Source organism: Cheilinus undulatus, linkage group 5 (genome assembly GCF_018320785.1).
Source record: "Cheilinus undulatus linkage group 5, ASM1832078v1, whole genome shotgun sequence".
NCBI classification, from domain to species: domain Eukaryota; kingdom Metazoa; phylum Chordata; class Actinopteri; order Labriformes; family Labridae; genus Cheilinus; species Cheilinus undulatus.
Window position 1 is genome coordinate 14030805 of NC_054869.1, and position 20768 is coordinate 14051572.

The window sequence follows — 20768 nt, forward strand, 5'->3', positions numbered from 1 at the left end:
TGGCGAACTAACACTTACACCTATTGACAATATAGTGACCATAACACCTAATGAGCATGTTTTTGGACTGTGGGAAGAGGCTGGAGTACATGGAGAACCCACAGGGAAAACATGCAAAGTCCACCCAGGAAGGTCCTGTCCATCCAAGATTCAAAATAGGACCATTATTGCTTTGAGGCAAAATTTCCAAGTTATTTTAAGTATCTGTTGAATCATTTAACCTAAAGGGTTAATGCCAAACTCTGATATTAAACAAGTTTAACAAGTATATGCTTGGTGATTTAGTCTAAAATCATATGGAGTAAAAACCTCAGCATTATAACGTGCCATCATTTACCAATCTATTGTCACCAAAGATAAAACAGTGACGCGTCTTGTGGTTCATGTGTACAAAAACAGACTTTAATTAAAATCTTTAATTACCAAAATAAAAAGTTTAACATTCCCAAATACAAAGACCAAACCTTGCACACGTTAACACCCTCTTAAAAGGAAAAGTGCAACCTGCTCCACTCTTTCTCATGACTACGGGGTAAGTCACCTGTAATAGCAGCATGTTGATCTTGTAAGAGTATAGCGCAGAGCCAGAAACTGTTAGGTGAGCTGGATGAGTAGAAATAAAACCCAGGAAATTGAGTTTTAAAACTGGGAGAGACAGGGGATAATCTAACCAGTGTTGTAAAGATTCTCATCATGCTCTGGTTTTAGATGGACAAAAAGTTCAAGCAGATTAATGCAGATTAAAAACACTTCAAACCACTTGACAGGAAAATGTAACTGGGTATTAATAAACTAACCCAATTCCAGGGACATTTTAATAATCTCATATTACACAATTTAAACCAAATGGAAAAAATATAGATATATACATCTCATATGGATCAATATATGCAAATGTACATTAGCAAGTCAATTTCTATATACTTTCTATACCACAGGTGTCAGTAAACTTGTAGCTATAGATTTGAATAGTTAGTTCAATACATCACTCCTACATGAGAGAAAATTAACTGAATCGCATTAAGACACTTCATTCCACCCCCAAAGATACACAACTACACAAATGAAAACATTCAAAGTTTCACATCCACAGTTCAGCTTAAGTCAGGGAAGATGGTTGGATGAGTTAGCACCGGTTTTTTTGTCTTTTGTCTCCACGTCAAGTGCTGAGACAGGACAGAGGTGACAGCGGAGGCTAGCTATTGCTGTAATGATAGACTTTTTATGACCATTTAGATTTTTAATGCAGTACAATAAGAGCTTCAGTAGCAAAAGAAGTTAAAATAATACAAGTTCGACTTCATTCACCAATCACCAATATCAAGGTCAGTTTTTATTTTTTTTTTTTACTGACCAAATAAAGTTAGTGATGTCTAAAATAAAAAAAAATCCATGGGTCAAGCTCCTGTTTTCAACACTTGGTACACATGCTACCTCAGCCTTCATTACTGGTCATAGTTTGCAGTGGGTTGTGAGAAGTGGTGCGTTAACACACAGTGTGAACAAAGTGCTTTCTGTTAAAATGTGCCAGAGAACGGACACGCACACACTGGAACACACAAGTGAGAGGGGATAGAAAATGGGCGAGAAGCGTAAGGGCATGGCCCATCATTTGGCACCGTGTTCACTGTCCCTATCTCACCCCGTGGCAAGGTCCAGTGTGCGCCTGTCCTCTGTGTTACTAAGATATGTAGTCTCTTGCAGCAGTTGTAGAGAGAGGTGCTCTGACGGGTCCCCAGCAGAGCTGAGTACCAGCTACAGTTTATAGGCAGATCTGAGGGTGAACAGTTGTGTCTAACAAGACTGAACGTGGCTGAGCGCCACACATTCTTTGCTTTAAAAACTGTAAGAAAAGCAGAACAGACACTTAGGAATGAACACAGATTTAGAGATATGTAACTTGAGGAATGACTCAAAGGAGGGTCAATCCTCTGCTCTGCCCACTGGTGAAACTCAGGAATCAAATTCTTATGAAAAAAAAATCATTATGTTTTAATGTGCAAATAATGTGAGAGTTTCGGAAATACAAACATCCACAAATCAAGTCTTTAGTGGATTCAAAGGTGATGAGCTGCATGGTTGATTAAGTCTCAGTCTGAGCCGCTTGGTTATGCGTTGGTTTATTAGGACTTAAAAACGTGCACGGCCCTCACGACATACTGCCTGCAGATCGGACACTCGTTCATCCTCTTGCCGCACTTTGTACACGTGACCATGTGACCGCACTCCAGGAGGACGCAGTCGATCATGGCGTCCATACAGATCCTGCAGAGGTTGTCATCGTGGATCGTCAGTGGGCCCTTTTCACCGTCTACACGAGAAAGGTGGAGAAAGAAGTGAGTGGAAATTTTAAAAACCTGCTTTTGATGTAAGCTGTGAAATATCCTGCAGTGTGGAGGGGCAGAAAAATACAGAGCAGCTTAATAAAACACCTCGCCTTATCTAGAGCGTGTTATCTCAGTTAGGTCATGCTCACAGTCTCCTCAAAAATGTCAACGCCTGTAATGGCTGTGTCAAGGTGTTTCTATGGCAACCACAGAGTCTATCAGTGGAGGCATGCTGGTAAGTGAGTGAATATACACATGTGGCACACTGCAGGTCTCGATATTTTCACAAGTTTAACACATGAATAGATGACGCAGGGAGATCGATCTCAAGGTGGAACAATGTTTCTGGAGCATGGCTAAAAACTGAAACACAAAAATGTGTTCAAGAATGAACATCAATGAAACGTCATTCCACAGGGAACCACGAATGAGAATGGTAAACACAGATATGACGCTGACAACGGTATCTGAACGATGAAGAAGTGAGCCACAGATGGTGCATGTGACCACGGCAACAGTGACAAGCATCTACAAGCCTTACCTCCGATGGCACCGTTGCAGATGGGAGGGGAGGGAGGGAAGGCCACCACTTTAATGTGGGGGAGTAAAGCAAGCAAGAGATATTTCAGCATGAGACAACTAATCTGAGGGGGTCTGCTTATAAATAAAGCTTGTATCACATCACTAAAATTAACCTTTTCCCCTAAAATAAGGTCAAAAGAAGCAGAGGCTTTAGGATTTCTGTGAGTTAAAAACAGGATGTGGTATTAAATACTGAAATAAGAGTGACAGCTTACCTGTGGTTACAGTACTGCTCACATTTTCCACTGCAAGAAAAAAAGATTGCAGCATTACTATAGAGATTTGTTTAGGAAAGCTATATAGAGGGTTCAAGATTGTCTTTATTAGCTCTGTAAGAAGACAATTCCACTTTTTTGCAATTAGCTTTTTTGCTATCCATAAATAAAAGATTAAGCAAGTTTTAATGGTCAATAAAAAACCCATTGGATAATTTGGGATCAAGGCAGTAATTTTTCGAACCTTTTAAAAAATTGAACCAGGTTTGATTTTAAATGCTGAATGACCCATTCAATAATTTAAAATAAAACAAGAAAAAAATCTTGTCTTTAAAGTGTTGCCAATAATGAAAATCTGAAGCTCTTCCTATTAACATATAGCATCCACCTAAAAATCAAAGGTCAGCCAACCATTCACAAATATTTTCTTCGATGATATTAATAAATATAGTGAGCTAAGCCCCAGGTATGGAAATAAAAAACCTAAACCAGCCCTGAACTGAAGTGTGACTTAAAGAAAAGACAGACAGGAAAAGGAAAGGACTGGAAAGAACCACAAGGCTAGGTAAGCTCACCTACATGCTGGTCTGCCTGGCCTATGGCTTTGTTCGCTGTCAATGAAGCCCAGGCTTCACATAAGATTTCAATTTTATTTTGGATGGGTCTCATAGAGAAAACATAATGACTGGTTTCATTCATTTTTACACAAGATATCTTCATGACCTTTTAGCAGTCATTCACCTGAATCTTCAGTTTGTCAAATCACAAATAACTCTCTTTTGGACATCACAAAGAGAAGGAAATCTTGTTTTGATAGACTTTTAAATGCCAACAAGTATCCGTTCGAAGTAGAATATTTCCTTGAATAAATCATGCTGTGAATTTTGGAAACGATCACACCTATTCTTTTTCTTTTTTTGTTAAATTTACTTTCCCATGGAAACTTCAGCCTGACAACACTCCTGTCTCTTCCATCAGTTGTGAACATAAGTAGGACGTGCAAGGCACTATAGGAGCTAGTACAAAAGAATACAAGGCCAAATTTGTCCGTGGAAAATGTTGTTTTAATCTGATATCTTAGTTATAACAAGAATGAGCTAGCAAAGCTTGAGGGCCTGCATCCACAGTAGAGGTGGGAGAAAAAATCGATTCTTAGATGCATCGTGATGTGGAGGTGGAAGATTCTGAATTGATTTATAAATGTCCAATAATCAATAATTTAAATATTTAATACAGTGGAATAGCAGAAAAAAAAGGTGAACCTCTGACACACAGAGTGTAACACCAAGATTTATATTACCAGTTGTTCATCTGTGAAAAGGTCATTTTTGTTTTTAGATATGTTGCAAGGAAGATTGCTGCTACCTTTGGTTCAGTGCAATAGCAAATTTCCATTTTACACACATCTTTCATTAGAGGATAGTGAAAATCTGATTATCTAGTTTTTTTCTATACACAAATGTAATGTTTTTATTATGTTTGACACAGTGAGAACAACAGAAAAACCCCGAGTGCATCAAAATGCATCAATAACCGATTAAGAATCGAATTGTAGCCTTATGAATTGTAAGCAAATCGACCCACCTCTAATCCACAGCTGTTTCTTTAGTGCTGGCTGCACCTATAGCTTCATTTTCAGAGCACTTCTCACCATAGTTCCTTGTTGCTACGTAACAATATATGACTCCTGCTTTCTAGCTATAGACCTATTCCTCTTCGACCACTGCCAGAAGTCCTGCCCCTACTTGATTTTCATTGTCAGGTGGGGAAGAAGTGACACTGACGAGTGCAGTGCTGTCCAAAAGTTGAACAGTTTTCATCTGAGAGCGCTTTAAGCACAGTGACAAAAAAGATGATGCTGAGGGCATTTTTTTCCACCCAGGGCAGTCAGTGAACAGAATGCTGGACTACATTGGTTTTAAATTGGAAAATAAGTGCTGCCAGTGCTAAAAAGCCAGTTGTGGACACAGGCCCTTTATAGACCCTCAGCTAGCTTTATTGTGTTTGCATGTGCCATAAAATTGTGCTGCCACACTACCATTGTTAAGACAAGAAACACATGCAGCATCTTTATGAAGGGAAATTAGTTATGAATCACCCTCATTTAGGAATCATATATTGTAAGGGTACACATTGTCATGATGACAAAGACACAGAAAAAAAAAAAAAAACAACAACTGTACAGTTCTGTCAGGCTTATAAAGACAGATTTACTGTGTGGTAACTCTAGATTATTTTTAATTGAGTGACTATGAGAGTCAGTGCTATGGAAATGATGCATTGTCTCCCCCAGGTACAGTGGTATGAATCAGTACTCTCTCAGAATTTTGCAGAGCGGCCTGTAGCAAGCAGCTGTGAGTTTCTACTCATCTCGATGTGAATCTTTGGTCTGAACTGGGTTTAAAACTACCAAGACAGCCCAGTGCCGTTTCAACACAGATTAGCCCTATTCATTAATTCCTACATGAAAACCAGTTATTGGAAATTTGGAAAAACATGAAAGAAGAGACGGAAAAGAGGACCTTTATATTGCCTATTAGTCCTACTATTAGTCTGTACTTTAATACAATAAAAAAAGTTCACAGTATGTGATTGGAGTGACACAATTTATACCCACTTGATTTTCTGTTCTCCTCCGTCTCTCTGTACAATCTGCTGACACGCTCGACCAACTCCCATTTCTCACAGCACCCTGAATAGTTGACAAAGTTCCTGGCCAGGATCTCCTTTAACTGCCGCACTGACAGACCCTCGATGTCCCTCAGGCTGGAGAGGTCTGAGAGAGACGCTCTGGCCCGACGTCGTGTCTGAGGACTGACCTGAAGGAGCAGGGAGTAAGACACGAGTAATGAAAAACCCAATAAAAGATTCCCCATAACAAATGAAACATAATGATTAACTTAGTCTAGAATGTCAAATGTAGTGAATAAAACTGTATTTAAAACCAATGTAAGATTTAGATAGAGCTCTTCTATTTTCTTGAATCCTCTTTAGGTGTTTTATGGTATAAATGCGCCAGCTTTGGTTCTTCTTGTAATAAAAAAAAAAAAAAAACACAATGAAAAGATGTTTAAAAACCATCTTTCTGACTTAAATTCAAGCATGTATCATACTGTAAATAGGCAAACAATGCAGTTTTTATTGCAGGGCAGAAAACCACTTGAGAAAGCATGCTTTGCAAAATGTTCTGGTGCAGAGTAAAGTCTCTGGCCAACAAATTATGGTTTATTGTTTCTTTTTTAATCGAGATCCAACGAAGAAATGTAAGCATTAGCATCTCATTTTCAGCCTCTATATTGCTTTCTTTGCATTATGTTAAATGTGTCTGCCGCACAAAGACAAATAGCTTTGCCCCAAAGTATTTCTATTTCTACTCCAGTATGAGCATTTAGAGCAGAACTAAAATGAATATGTCATATACGACTGATTTCACAGCTCACCTCAGGAGTGTGATCACTGGGGTCCAAGTTGAGGAGAGACACAGATGTGGCATCGCCATCCTGCAACACAACAGAAGCAAAAACAAACATTAGTGTGTACCACATGCAGGGAACATGCCGGTTAACTGGGGATTAGGATTAGACACTCCTCATCCAGCCCATTGATGCCTCGGGAACAACAATGTCTCATTCGTTCCAGTCATAGAAAGGCTTACTGCTTCTAAAGCAGGCCAAGTACGAGTATTTATAGTGGATCCTCGCTGCTTGAAGCTGAAGTCCTATTTCAGTGCCAGTTGTGGCACCTCTGATGCTCACTTTCTGTCTCTACTTTCTAAAATCCTGATTAGTTTCTTTTTGGCTGGCTTCCAAATTGTAGTAAATCCAGGTTGAAAGGATGAACAATAACCCTACTTCATACTTTGTGCTGTATTTGTTTGTTGTGACATGACAAGTGTTTCCCGCAGACTCTCTTGTGGAAACAAAACAAAAAGTCTGCCTCAAGTGTTGATTTAACACTCTAAGCACTACACAAATAACCTGAAGACCTGTGAAAACAAGTGGTAACTCATAAGAAATATGGGGTTTTCATTTTAAGGCTCAATATTACAATACAATTCCACATTTGAGGTGCTATTATACCTGCAAAAGAAGTTAAGGCAATCATACATTGTTCTAAGTGTCTCCTGACCTGGTTGGTATCAGAGCTGTCACTCCTGCTGAGCCGTTCCTCCTGAGAGGCGACAAAAGCAGACAGCTCAGAGGCAGACTGCGTGGTTGAGGAGGTCGGTGTGTACAGGGAACGTGAGTGGAGGCTGCTCGTGTCGGGGTCGTCTTCTTCCTCGATTCCTCTGTGGCAGAGCACCAAGTCCACCAAGTCTTCCTTTTCCCTGCAGGTATCAGTGGGGATGTTGCGGAGAAGCAAGTACTGACGCAGGTCCCTGACTCTTAGGCGCATGAGCCGTGGCCGCTGGAAGGCTGTTGCCTTTAACAAATGACATGTTGCACATATGCGCAGATTCTCCTGAAGCACGGAGCACAGAGAGCAGAAGCTCTTCTTGCAATCGCAGCAAATGTACTACAAAAAAAGAGTAAAGAAAAAATGTGATGAAAAAGAGGAACATTAAGATCAATCTTCTGTGATGTGGCCAAAATATCCACATCAATAACACTGTATTTGACGTAAAAACACACCCGTATGTCTGTTAGTTCCTAATTTCAAAATGCTATTAGGAAAGACAACATTTAACAAATTACTAGACGGAGCTTCCAAGCCTGATTTTTCAAATGTTTTTCCCTGACATCTGCTCTGCCTCTCCAGGCACAGACATGGAGCCAGCACATTTCTTTAATTGATAAACATCAAACAGTAATAAATGCAAGAGGTGGGATTCCACTGGCACAGAGAGCGAGTAAAGCACAGGGCTCTGACAGAATGAGACCCTGAGCCACATAAGAACATGAGCACTCAGTGAGAAGGTGACATTAGAGAACAAGTTTGTCGTCCATCTGTCTCTTCAATCAGCCAGAACAAACTCTTTTAAAAAAATTAGTGGCCTCCGGCTGTAAATCAAATTAACTTTTTTGCCCAACAAAAATAAAACTGATGGCTTCAGTTCTTCAAACATGGGTCAGTAATGCTCCGTAATAAGTTATGCTATAAATTATTTTTACAATTTCAGCTTTCCTTTGATGTTCATTTTAGAGTATCTTGTAGATTTAAGGATATTTCAAACATTTGGGTTTCATGCTTACATTGACTTAATGTCACTTTGGTTCATTTGACTGGCAGCATCAAAAACATGCACCTATCATCATATCAAATCTAGACAACTGTTTTTCACAGCCAAATATGCCAACTAATTAACACTTCCAACTAAAATATTCATCTTATTTCCCCTTCTGCTGCTACACATGCACCTCCTCCCTCTCGTTAAGTCAGTTGAGCTGTTAACATTGGCTTCCATCACACCAAGCATCCAGATACCCACCTTCCTCCTGAAGACAGAGAAGGCCTGACCACAGGCCTTGCATACAAGGCCAGGACTCCCTGAGCTGGTGGGTGGATATGTGGAGTATCCTGCACTGGGGGCAAATCTGAAGGGTCCAGCGCCGGCCCCAAACCCTGGCTGCTGGCCTCTGACAGCCCCAGTACCCATAACTTCATTCAGCAAACCACAGCATGAAGCCCACATAGACGAGGCCCCTGCCTAAACATCACAAAACACCCATCACTTCAGTATTTACTTCACATTAACACACAGATACATTTTTCTAAATAAGGAATAATAATCACATAAATGTACACACATTGAATTTTGTGTCAAATATACATTCAAGCATAACTATATAGTGTTTTGTCTGTTAATTCAAACATTTTCAGTTGTTTGAACATAGTTCAACTTGGAGATAATGCAAGGAGAACAGAATCAACATAAAAATTCAAGTTTAGCTGAAGTTTTGACTCACAGTTTTATATCTATCTGCTGTCCTTCCTGTTTGACACAATATCTGTTTTAACAAGTCTCTTCTAAATTCAAAATAAAACTATAATGCTCTTATTTTGCACCTCTAAATTGGCACTAATTAATCAGGTTGGTTAGGTTGAGCTTCATCTGACAGCATCATATCATATCATAATGGTGATGAAGCATGATTATTATACCTTAAACCCAGGCCTCCAACCAAAAGTGAAAATGCACCCGTGGCTGATTTACAGAAGTATATCTCCTTTTTTCAGTTATACAAATTTAGACTTCTATAATGTGCTTTCTGAATATGTTCAAATCGCGATATGGATAAAATTACAATTAATTATGTAAAAAATAAATTCAATTTTCTTCTAAAGAATATACATTGCATTGTACATAACCGATGCACCTCAAACGAAATCTTTTGTGCTAATTGTTGTCGCAGAAACAAGTAATTCTCTGTATAGAGGCATCATATGCATATTAATTACAGAAAAATGATGAAGAGAACTACTTACCTGCCGTGTTATTTTAACGAGCTAAAGCTCAAATCATGCGGACAGACTAGTAAGCAGCTGTGACTGTCAAAACAATGCCACAATAGACGCCTACAATAATACAATCAACACTATTATTTAAATATTTTATCAGCTGAAAGCAGGAAACACAACCTAACACATTACCAACAACCTCAATTTTGTCATAATCGATATTACTGTAATATCGTTGCGTAGTGACAGCTGTCAGTTATCCTTCCGACCGTTGATAATAATTAGCTTAGCACAGGCTAACTAACGTCCGCTCCTCCTAATATAACGACACTGAGCTTTCGTTTCATTAGCTTACGTTAGCTAGCTGCCACCAGCGATGGATCTAAGAAGGGCTGATAATGAAAAGATGTTATGTAAAGAAAACTGCACCTTCATTGCAGCTCCGGCGTGTCTACTGCGACAGAACAGATCGACCGTGTAACCATTGCAATATTGAGCGTCACTTATTTGCTGAACTGCCTGGTTGAGTCTCGGTCTGGTGTGAACAGCGATGGAGCTCCGAGCACTGACACTGCTGCTGCCGTGCTGATGCTACAGTTACGCTGGCTCTTCTTCGCTCTGATACCACTACTACGCCTGCAATGCCACTGCGAAGTATTACTGCACCCTATAGGATATATGCAGAACTGAGGGAGCTGACCAGAAATCAATTCATCAAGCTTTACTGGTATGGAAAACATCATCAGTAAACAACTGCCAAACCATTTTTGACTGTTGATAATAATAATAACAACAGAAGAAACGTATTGTAATTGATACTTAAAAATCTGAGTTTAGTTTAAATTTATTGTTAAAAATCTAGTGATCACACGTAGATAGATAGATAGATAGATAGATAGATAGATAGATAGATAGATAGATAGATAGATAGATAGATAGATAGATTAGTTGGTTTTGTGTATGAGGACTCTGCAGGTGAATATATCTCTGTATTTGTATGGATTATTTGGTGTTTTTTGTTGGATACGGAGGATGGATTTACGGAATTCTGCATGCAGAGTCTATCTGATTTGACAGTGCTATTCTAACCAAAATAGTATGTTAAACACTGTGATTTTTATTTTGACCAGAATAACAGTACCATTTTTGGGAGGCTTTTCAATGTACTTCAAGCAAAATACGCAAATGTGGAGCAATTTAACTTAATTTTTCATCGACATTTAAACTAGATCTTGCCTTCATGAATAATTTACCTTTGCTGCATGAAGCTCTCCATAGCTATTTGCACTAATCTCAGGAACGAACAGGGAACTGTGAAACAAAAGTGAAGCATGAATTCACAGGGACAGAACCATTGTAAACTAGTGTTAACATGCTTGTAATTTTGCTTCTAAAACATGTACTAACTGTTTTATAAACATTTAACAGCAACATTTAATTTCTGCATTCCTATCTTGTGCAGTTTTACTCTGAATGCATAAGAACTAGAGGTTTCCAGCATGTCATGGGGGGCAGTCCAGCTGCATGAAGCCTGAATCTGTGCCATGCTGCCACCTGCTGGGGTAAGAGAGAATTACCATTTAATTATGTTGGAAAAACAGAGAACAGAGCATCTACCTTGATTTTTTAAATATGAATAAAAAGTTTGAAAACACTTGTTATAACTTGAAGACAGCGAGAGGTTGCTGTGTCAGAGAAATAGCTTGTAACTTAAACATCATTTATTTTCATGTATTCACTCCAGGATTACTCTTTTAACCTCTGAAATCTTCTGACCCCCTCATCTGTATACTGTAACTGTCCCAAAGCAGTAGATTTGACCTCTTGGCTTCAAACAGTATCAAGTTTGCATTTTATCCTTTCAGGAGTGCCTGTTTAGTTGGAAATATCCTATCTCAGTTCATCACAGGAATAAGGAGTAACCTGTGTGTCTGAGGAAATCTGTAACAAAGATGGTGCAGTCCTACAATCAACAATAAATAAAAGTAGAGAACCAGTAGTCGCCCTCTAGTCTGATTTACAGTCTCTGACACACAAGGATGTGGCAGATATGATGCAGGGTTGTTTGTTATATGTTTTTTATTTGCACCAGAGATTGAAATTTTTATATTATTTTAATTACTGTTAAGAAAATGTGGACAAACAACATACTAGAATACAAGAGCTAAATTCTACTCACTACCTTCATGTGATAATACTTGAAATAAAGTCAGCTTACAAAGCTTTGAGGTGATCCATACGACCAGAAAATTATAAAGTTATCAAAACTTTCAATCCTCAAGTAGTTGTTTCTTCTTTGTGTCTGCATTGATGACAGCCAGGGCTGGAGGAATTATATTTTCAGGCATCCATCCAGGCCATTTATGCAAACCCAATATGCTATATATGTTTAGAGAACACTGAGGAAATTCCTTAAACTTTGCAAAAATATTTAAAGATTAACTGATTAGAGGTCAAGAAGTCTCTGTGACCTCAAATCTTGTGAACTCAACATTTCAATAATGTACTTATGGTTTTCTTTCAAACTTGGATCTGTCTGTTTCTGTAATTGAATATAAGTTTAGGAAACATCCTTGTGTTTTGGTCAAAAAAGCCAAATTGTTGATTTATAAAATCAATTAAAAGGGTTACACATCGGAGGGGTGAATACTTTTTACAGGCACTGTTTTCACATTGCTCTGGAGTGGACAGAGATGATCATGAAGCAATATGTTGTGCACAGATAGGACAATTGAGCATATCTCACAGAAGCAGACGTGGCCTTGAACAAAACTAAGCAGCACATTTCAGGTGGGGAAAAAAACCTGTAAAATGATCAGTGTGTGACACGCTGATTACTTAGCTTCAGGGCATAAGTTTTCTGAAGCTAGTCAGGCAAGGTAGAAGTACTAAAATAGTGCGTGGAGACCAAAGGACTCTTGAATTATGTCCAAAATGTGGTTAAAATATTTTATAGCCCTTAGAAATGAAAAAATAAAATGAAAATTAAACTGTTTTGATCAGTCTATTTTGACCACATATAGGAAATCAACTTGTCTTTCCATTTCTCAAATATAACCAGTAGTTTAGACTTCTAATATCTGTTTCTATCCGTATTTTGGTGCCAATTTGGCACCAACCTATACTTGGAATTGAGGGTGAACGGATGAGACTTTGGGGGTCAAAGGTCAATGTGACCTCATGCATTGTGACTTTATATTATGTTGTATACCTCAGTAACTATACCTTGACTGGCCACTATACTTTCATTGTTTACCTTGCAGAGGCCAGTAGTTGTTGTTTTAAATCATTCTGACAGGGAGGGAGGAATGGCTTTGCTGTTCAGGTGAATCCCGTTGTCTCATAACAAAATCCCCCTCTTATCATGAAGACATGAACCCTCTTCAATTACAAAAAGAGCATGTTTCTGTTACTTCTGAAGAAACACTCCATAAGACACTGATGATTTATTGTCATGGCACAAGATCACCTAAAGAGAAAAGGTATTTTACCCTTAAATAAACAGCTCAGTCACAAATTGAAATGCTTCTCAGATACATTTTTATTTTCTCTATCCATGTTAGAATAACTATATTAATATTGTTATTACATTTAGGTATCTTCTTTACTGCAATATGCTATACAAAATTAATCTAATCAAATCAGAGATGACATTAGTCAAAGTGACTGTTACAAAGTCCACGGAAAAGCCGGAATGACGGCCTCACGTGGTCTGATAGTTGTCTATCAAGAGTTTGAGAAGTAAAAGAACTGAAGTGGACATGTTATGACAAAAGAGAAATAAAAAGGAGAACATGTTCCAGTACAAATATTATTTACAAAGTGAAAATGAAAGAAAGAAAAACCTTTGTAAGACATTTGAGAGTTGATTTTTTTTTCATTACAACAGACCGTCACCGACAAACGAAAGTTACCAATCCTGATGTGGATTTTAACTCCCAACCAATGTGTACGCAATCAGACCTGAAGGTTTACTATAGCACCCATAGGCTTATTGGTTAATTACCAACAGTATTTGACCCCTTTTGTTAAAACAAGCTCAAGAGTAATGCAGGTATTAAACATACCCACAGAATAAAGAGACTACTTCTGTATTTCTGAGTTTTTTTACAGAAGCCAAAGATGAGCCTTTAGTGACATGCAGTAGCACTTTGACATTTACTTCTCTGGGCTCTTATCAGTGCCTTAAAAGAGTCACAGGCTTACTTTGCCTGACCCAGCATTAAAGGTCAAATCAAAACATGTATATGGATCCAGAAAAAATCACATGCAGACAAAAATAAAAGTTAAGACAGAAACCAAACATTTTGTCAATGAGGGAGGCCTTTAACACTGAGCCACCAACTCAAACGTTACCCATTCTTGCAGCTTGATTGTGAGTAACTGAGGTTAGAGTTTTCCTTTTTCATCACAATTACCTAAAACTGAACATGTCCATTTTTGACTTTCTGAGCTGAAAACAGGTCTACATGAGCTGTTTTATAACACTAACTATATCATGGCATCAGTGGTTTAAGTCTTCAGATCAGAGCACAGAGCATTCGCTACCATCACAGTAGTTCAATCTGTACCATATAAACAGATACACCTAGAAACATCTGATTAAAGTACATAGGTGAGATCCATAATAATATCTTCATACATTGTTGGACATGTTATTTTCAGTTCTAAAGACAGAGAATTACTGCCAACACTGGGCTTAGAATAGGTGAAATATTGACGAGGACACTTGTTATTTCTAATGGAGGGGTCAGATATCTCATACCAAGTCCTGCACTTAATTCGTCTTCAAGTTATAAATGCAAGACACCAAGTTCGACTACAGCATAGTGAAATAGAGACAACACTTTGAGGTAAATTTCAAAGTACTAGCTGTAAAACATGGGAGAAAATTATCATCCCTGTCAATGATGTACAGACACAGTCCTGACTGTGTGAGCTGCTGTTTGAGCTCCTTCACCATCGTATTCTTGTAGATATTTTAGCATGTTGTACCAGTTTAAGAGAGCTAGAGACAGGTAGGGTTGTCATGATACCAGAATTTCAAACTTTGATATGATACTAGTACTGATCACACTATATTGATACCTTGCAAAAAGAAAATCGGGTCCCAGGCACCTACAATAGGGACGTTTCTTGTGTTAGTCATTAAATATTTCAAGCCAACTCCTGCACACTGTCAAATTAAGTGGTTCAGCTGGCCAACCCAGAGGACCCACTACCACCCACTGACTGAGAACAAGGGATGCATGAAATTGGTACTGGTGGATATTAGCTTAAAAAGTCTATTTCTATTGATATTTACAACAATAAAACAGCTGTAAATATTGGCAGGAGTTTTACACTGGACCAACACACACCTTCATCAGCAGAAGTCTTTTTCTTGGTTTATTCCTTAACCCCTTAAAGCCTGAAAACACAAATTAAAGCTTGAAAATTCTCATTTTTTTGGGACTGAAATGATTATTTCACTTTCTACTGAAATTCAAAAAAATCCAAATTTTCATAAAATTTAACATGTATATTTTTTGTGTCTCATTTGATACATAACTTGTTTTTGGTAACTGATAATCCACTTGAGGGCATTTTTATCATTTTTCAGAGAGGTATCATAAAAGTATGTATCAAATATGATACAACAGGCTTTAAGAGGTTAAACTGTAACCTCCTGAGACCACTGACAGTGAGTACATTTTGGTTGTTTTCTAAAGATTTTTACTTAGATATTCCCCTTAGTTAAAATAACAAGGCTGGTTTTTCCCATAGATAACAAGCTACTTTCTCAAGAAATTATAATTTTTTTTTTTTTTACTTTTCACAGGAGATTGAGTAAAATAAAAAGCATGCATTCATGTCCTCCCAGGGCTTCTTTAATGTGTGCTTTTAAGCATATTTTTTAGATCTTATCTTTGTTTAGTCATATGTTTTATTATATTTAAGGTCCAATCTGCAACATTTTCATTTAATAAATTACAGTGGTTGGACATTTCTCATAAATTTGGTTCCCAGTTCTCATTAAGAAGGTAGTGGTGGGTCCTGAGGCTCAACCAGTAGAGAACCACTAATCTGAATTGTAAACATACATTAGCATCTTTTCTGCAAATGTGTGCAATTTAGAAAGTGTGTGGAGGTTTGCAAGACTTTTTGGAGCAACTGTCATAGGAAACAGATGTAGTATTTAAGCTTCTTTTAAGGTACTTTCAGTACTATTATCTTTAAAATGTATTGTTTCAAAATACATGGTATCAAAAATTATTGAAAACTTAACCACCTTTTGAGACAGCTAGGAGGGCTTTAGAGAGGTTTCTAGATGTTTCCACAAGTACGAAGTCTTAAGTGTGTCTACAGCTCTGCAATATTATACTAACATTTGGCAACACTGGCACAGCTAGATAACAAGTCAGTTTGTCTTCTTCAGTGACAGCTGAAACGTGCAAATATCATGTCTAATATAAAAAAATATAATAAACAGTACTCAAAGAAAAAAAAATCCATGGTGACTGCAGTGTTTAGGACCAAACCTGACCTCACAGTCGGCTGGAGTTCAGAGAGTCTGGTCCACTTATGGTCCGGTCCAGTTTGTAGCGAGACTGTTCCTCCATAAAGAGCAGTGGACCAAGTTCTTCTCAAAAGGCAGCAAAAATATGACACGCACGCACTCTCACACACCATCATGTACACACAGTATGTCGTCTATGCACAAGCCTATTTCTTTTCATTCACACCCTTTCAATATGTGCAATTTTCAACATGATAAAAAGAAAAGTTAATGGAAAAAAAAGGTGGATAGTTGTAAGTTCACAGCTGTATCGCACAGAGCTGACCGTCTTTTAAGGGGGAGAGGTGCGTGACAATGAGAGAAGGCTTCAACACCACACAAACAAACACCACCTTTACCTGCATCACATCACATAAAAGCAAAAATTTGCCCCCGTTTCCATCTTCAAACCACCCCTCATAAGCATCCTTTCCTTCCCCTCTTCTCTCCCCGCCCAATTTTTCTTGCAGCTCATCTACAGGTTGACCAGCTCGTGTGCCACAAACTGTTTGAGTCTCTCCAGGTACTGTCCGTAGAGTTCAACGTCATTGTGTCCAGCCCCCTCCACCCAGAGTGGCTCCACGGGGCGCTGACAGCGCTCGTACAGTGCTAGGCCATGGGAGAAGTCGATGACCTCGTCCTCTGTGCCGTGGATCACCAGCACTGGAGACGTGACCTTGGAAATCTTGTCGATGCTTTGGTGTGGGAAGAGAAGAAAAAAGTCAAAAAGAGAAAAGCTTTACAAAGACAATTAGAGGTTAAAAATTCAATGTGAGAGAGACGATTTAAGTAGAATTAGTTTACAAACTAACCACCAGATGGAGCTGGTGAGACTATTCCTGAGCACTGAGACTCTTTAACCAAAAAAACCCCTTTCTGGATCGTTTTGAAGTCTTTTATTGTGTTTGTGTGTTTTCTGTCCTGGCAAACATTCATTCATATACTGCTTTTCTCATGAAAACATGTACTTTTGTTGTTTGAATGAATTGTGCAGGGAGCGCCTTTCTGTTGATGGTTTTATATAATGGACTTGGCTTTCTCCTGTGCCATCTGGACTCACTTTGGGAAGGCGTCGAAGCAGTAGGTCTTCTTGGTGTCAGGGAAGGCTACCCTCATGCCAGAGGTGAGCGGGGAGTGGAGGATGACGGCAGCGCTCTCATAGCGAGAGGCCAGATCCACCGAGGGCACCGTGCCAATGCTCTGGCCATACACGATGACGCTCTCTGGCCGGATGCCGTACCTGTGAGATGAGCACAAAGAATGTGAATATCACACTCTTATGGATGGTAAGCAGGAATCTTAGACTGGGAGCAGCCAGACACTGAAGAAAAAAAAATGGTGAGTTTTCTTTGCTCTGCCAGACGCTGGCAGGCGTCCAGCTCGGCCTTCTGTTAATTAGAAAAAAAAGCTTGGCTGGCAAAACAAAGAAAGCAAATGTTGCGTTTTTTGAATACTCTAATTAGTGTAAAAAATTAGTTTCTTAAAGTTAAAGGGTAGCTTGATGTTATCCTGATTCGTGTAAGGTCTGATTTTAGTCAGCACATAGTAAATTCCCTCACACAGCTCATTAGTCTCCCATCATTTCTCATCCCGCCACATGCTGCTCCATAAGCAAACACACACCTGTGAGCAAACAGAGGCTTACTCAAACTCTATTATCAGCTGAAAAGTCATGCCACAGTGACTCAGTGATTATACAGCCTCCTAAAACAAGCACACAAAGATGGGAAGCAGCAAAGCTTCATTGGTTTTCTGCTGCAGCTTAATACAGAGGACCACCGCTGATGTCTCGTGACTCAGAGCTCAGATGGAAGAAGTAGAGCAAGTCGAGCAAAAAGAGAGCAAAAGAGACACTGATACTGGATCAAGGCTGAGGGAGGAACTGGAAATGAAAGAGAAGACATTCCTCAGCTTATTATGTAGAACGTGACCCAGTCTGGCGAGTGGGCAGTCAGCTGACAACCTGAAACCAAGTGGAGAACACTGCATCTCTGTCTGTGCTGCTGAAAAAAGCACAGCAGCACTACTCTGCTATGAAAACTGGGAGCACTAACATCACAGGCTTAACATTACAGCCTGTACAACCCTTTAACATGGAGACTGACAACACTCTGCCCTGCTGTGACAGATACTTATAATGATGAAGTCCACACATTTAGACACGTGTACACGCATACACATCCTTTACAAAGAGGCAGACTGAAGTTTTCTTTCTGCTATAGAAGGATAAAAGACTTAACCTGAGAACAGAGGACCTGGAAATGTACATACAGGCGAGGTCATTAGTAAGAGGATAGAGCAAGTTTACTGTTGGTGTGTCAGCTGGCCTTTACACAGTATAAATAAGGGTAAAAACACAGGTGGAGCATGGGAAAGAGCTACTTTGTATTCAAGTATAACTCACATGCTAGATAGGCTGTTTTACATACCCATCATATTTCAGATCCATCTGGGCCACAGCCCATAAACAGTGTTTGGGAATGGCAAAACCTTTAAAAAACATCTTGGGAGGGTTTTTGGATAAATGGTCTGTCAGTAACATTCAGTATGGGTCAATCAGAGCAACAAGACATATGATGTAGTGGGCACGAGCAGTCGTAGGGATGTGAGCTATCAGTGTGGTCAGTAGTAAATCAAATTTACGCAGAAGCTGAAAGATGAGCAGGAAGACCTTTCAGTATGGCTCTTTACTCTTTTAATAAAAACAAATGCAGTCAAGTTCTGCTATAACCTGCCACTGTAGCTACATCTGAGCTGGTAGATTCACAAGCAGCCATTGTTTAAAGGCTTGTAGTTTAACTAAACCATGTCTGTAGCTAGTGCCTCATCCTCCTCAAATGATGCTGATTGGTCTGTCATTATGACTGGGCACAAAGTTTTAGAATGGAGCTTTGCAAGATGGATCTGCCTGAGGACAGACATGGAATCTGTCCAGTCCATTGTCTTTGTAAGGTTGTATTTAAGGTGTCATGATTAGGGGTCAACCCATGTTGGTTTTTCAGTCCCGTCACAGAATGTTAGAAGTTCATGAGACCAATAACCAATATTTGGAACTGATATGATTTTATAATGACGTACAAAATGTACGTGGCAAAAGAAAAACGGCATGATCAAAAAAAATGAAGGAAAATAAGCCCTAGCTCTGTCAGCATGGGAAAAAGCATGGAGCAACACAGCAGCAGCAGGAAAACAGGAAGTGATGCCATACATTCACAGTGTCAGTGGCACCCAGATTAAAGTGTTGATTGGCTGGAACTCCTGACATCCAGCCAGTCTGTTTTGTGTGCAGGGGATTGTGGAGGGTGAAAATAAAGCCAGAGGCAAGGACACATCTTGGAGTGGCACACATTTTGATTAATTAATTTTGGCGATTATCTGTAAAATAAAATTTTGATAAATAATCGGCTAAATGCCAAATATCGGGTTAGAATAATCGGCCAGGCCGAAAATCGGTCTAGCCCTAGTCATGACACAAGAATTTGTATTCCTCCATGCTGGCAAAAGCCAGGGCTGCAGGCATTATGTTTTCAGGTTGTCTGTTTATCCATTTTTATTAGTGTGATACCTCAAGAAATCTTTGTGGGATTTTCTTCACAAATGTCTTTAGAAATGACAAAGATGAACTTAATAGATTTTTGAGGTCAAAGGTCAAGACCATTGGGTCTAATATTTCTCTCTTGCTTGTGAACATAACATCTCAAGAACACCTTAAGGATGAACTAGTAGATATTAGAGGTCAAGGTTTTTGAGCCTCATTATGCTTTCTGATTTCTCACAGTGCAGAAGCTTTGCTGCTTGCTCTCTGCTTTGCTTACTTTCTTTCAATGATATCTTTTTTATTTTGGACTTAAAGTTGCAGACAGAAGGTCTCAGATATTTTTAATCAGCAGAGACAAACTTTTAGAAAGACAAAGGAGGGTCAGGTGGCAGTAAGGAGACGAGAGATCCACCATGGACATCATGTTGTGATCTTTGTTGTTATATTTTGTGGGTTTTATTGGCTGTTCTTATCACTTTTTTATTTTCCAAATGTTTATAATGTGTTTTTTTTCTTTTCGTGTTTTGATGTCTTGAGTAATGCACTTTGAATTGCCTTGTTGCTGAAACGTGCAATACAAATAAACTTACCTAGCCTTGTCTCATGTTCACCTGCTGCCAACAGTGATTTCTATTCATTGACATGAGCACAAAAAACACCCTAGCCCTCTTTCTCTATAATCTCCCTCTCTGGACTATTTTATACCACATGGTGCCATAATCTGTAGGTGGTAGTGCAGGGCAATTAATCAAGTTTCAATTACCATCTTATCTTCCCACGATCATGAAAACAAGATAACTGAGGTCATATGATTACTGTGCGGTATGCCATGTTTCACTTTTTATTCATTTTTATTTATTTCTTACCTCAGTGTCAGTCCAAACAACAGTCATTATTTCTGACACTGATTTTCCAGGTGTTAGATCTAGTTAAATTTGATTTGATACTAGTGCAGGTCAGACAATGTTGATACCAGTTTTGATACCAAAGAAACAAGAACAGAACTCAATAAAATTTCAGCAGCAAAACTTACACAGATATTTGCTTTTAATCTCTGGTAGATTTATTCCTGTCCTATATGTACTTGTCTTATGACAGAGACTTAACTTTTTAAAGTTTTAGTTCTTTATAATGTTATTAATCAGTGTAATAAATTAATGAATGAGGAA

General features: G+C 38.8%; 2 protein-coding genes across 3 annotated transcripts in view; both read right to left on the reverse strand.

Annotated features, from left to right (window-relative positions):
- Window positions 1–381: 381 nt before the first annotated feature.
- LOC121510283 (E3 ubiquitin-protein ligase RNF34-like) lies at window positions 382–10121 on the reverse strand. 2 transcript variants are annotated; one of them, XM_041788255.1, is made up of 8 exons: window positions 9953–10121; window positions 8553–8771; window positions 7253–7639; window positions 6565–6624; window positions 5742–5943; window positions 3125–3154; window positions 2869–2916; window positions 382–2311 (listed from the first exon to the last, which is right to left on the reverse strand). In XM_041788255.1, the coding sequence occupies exons 1-8, from the start codon at window positions 9956–9958 to the stop codon at window positions 2124–2126; spliced, it is 1140 nt and encodes a 379-aa protein (XP_041644189.1). In that variant the 5' UTR covers window positions 9959–10121; the 3' UTR covers window positions 382–2123. The 2 variants fall into 2 exon arrangements, with proteins under 2 accessions (XP_041644189.1, XP_041644190.1); XM_041788256.1 differs by lacking the exon at window positions 2869–2916.
- Window positions 10122–15048: 4927 nt separating this feature from the next.
- abhd17b (abhydrolase domain containing 17B, depalmitoylase) overlaps window positions 15049–20768 on the reverse strand; it is a 33271-nt gene continuing 27551 nt past the window's right edge. Inside the window, exons 3-4 of the mRNA XM_041787377.1 lie at window positions 17122–17301; window positions 15049–16756 (exon numbers count right to left, since the gene is read on the reverse strand). Coding sequence (XP_041643311.1) covers window positions 16537–16756; window positions 17122–17301 — 400 coding nt within the window. The 3' untranslated portion in view covers window positions 15049–16536. The remainder of the gene's footprint in view (window positions 16757–17121; window positions 17302–20768) is intronic.

What these genes read in the sequence shown, in the direction of transcription:
- LOC121510283 (XM_041788255.1), bottom strand. An exon ending in TCTCTGTCTTCAGGAGGAAG is followed by an intron (nt 7,640 to 8,552) that starts GTGGGTATCTGG and finishes CTTTTTTTGTAG; the next exon opens with TACATTTGCTGCGATTGCAA. An exon ending in GAGCAGTACTGTAACCACAG is followed by an intron (nt 2,917 to 3,124) that starts GTAAGCTGTCAC and finishes CCCACATTAAAG; the next exon opens with TGGTGGCCTTCCCTCCCTCC.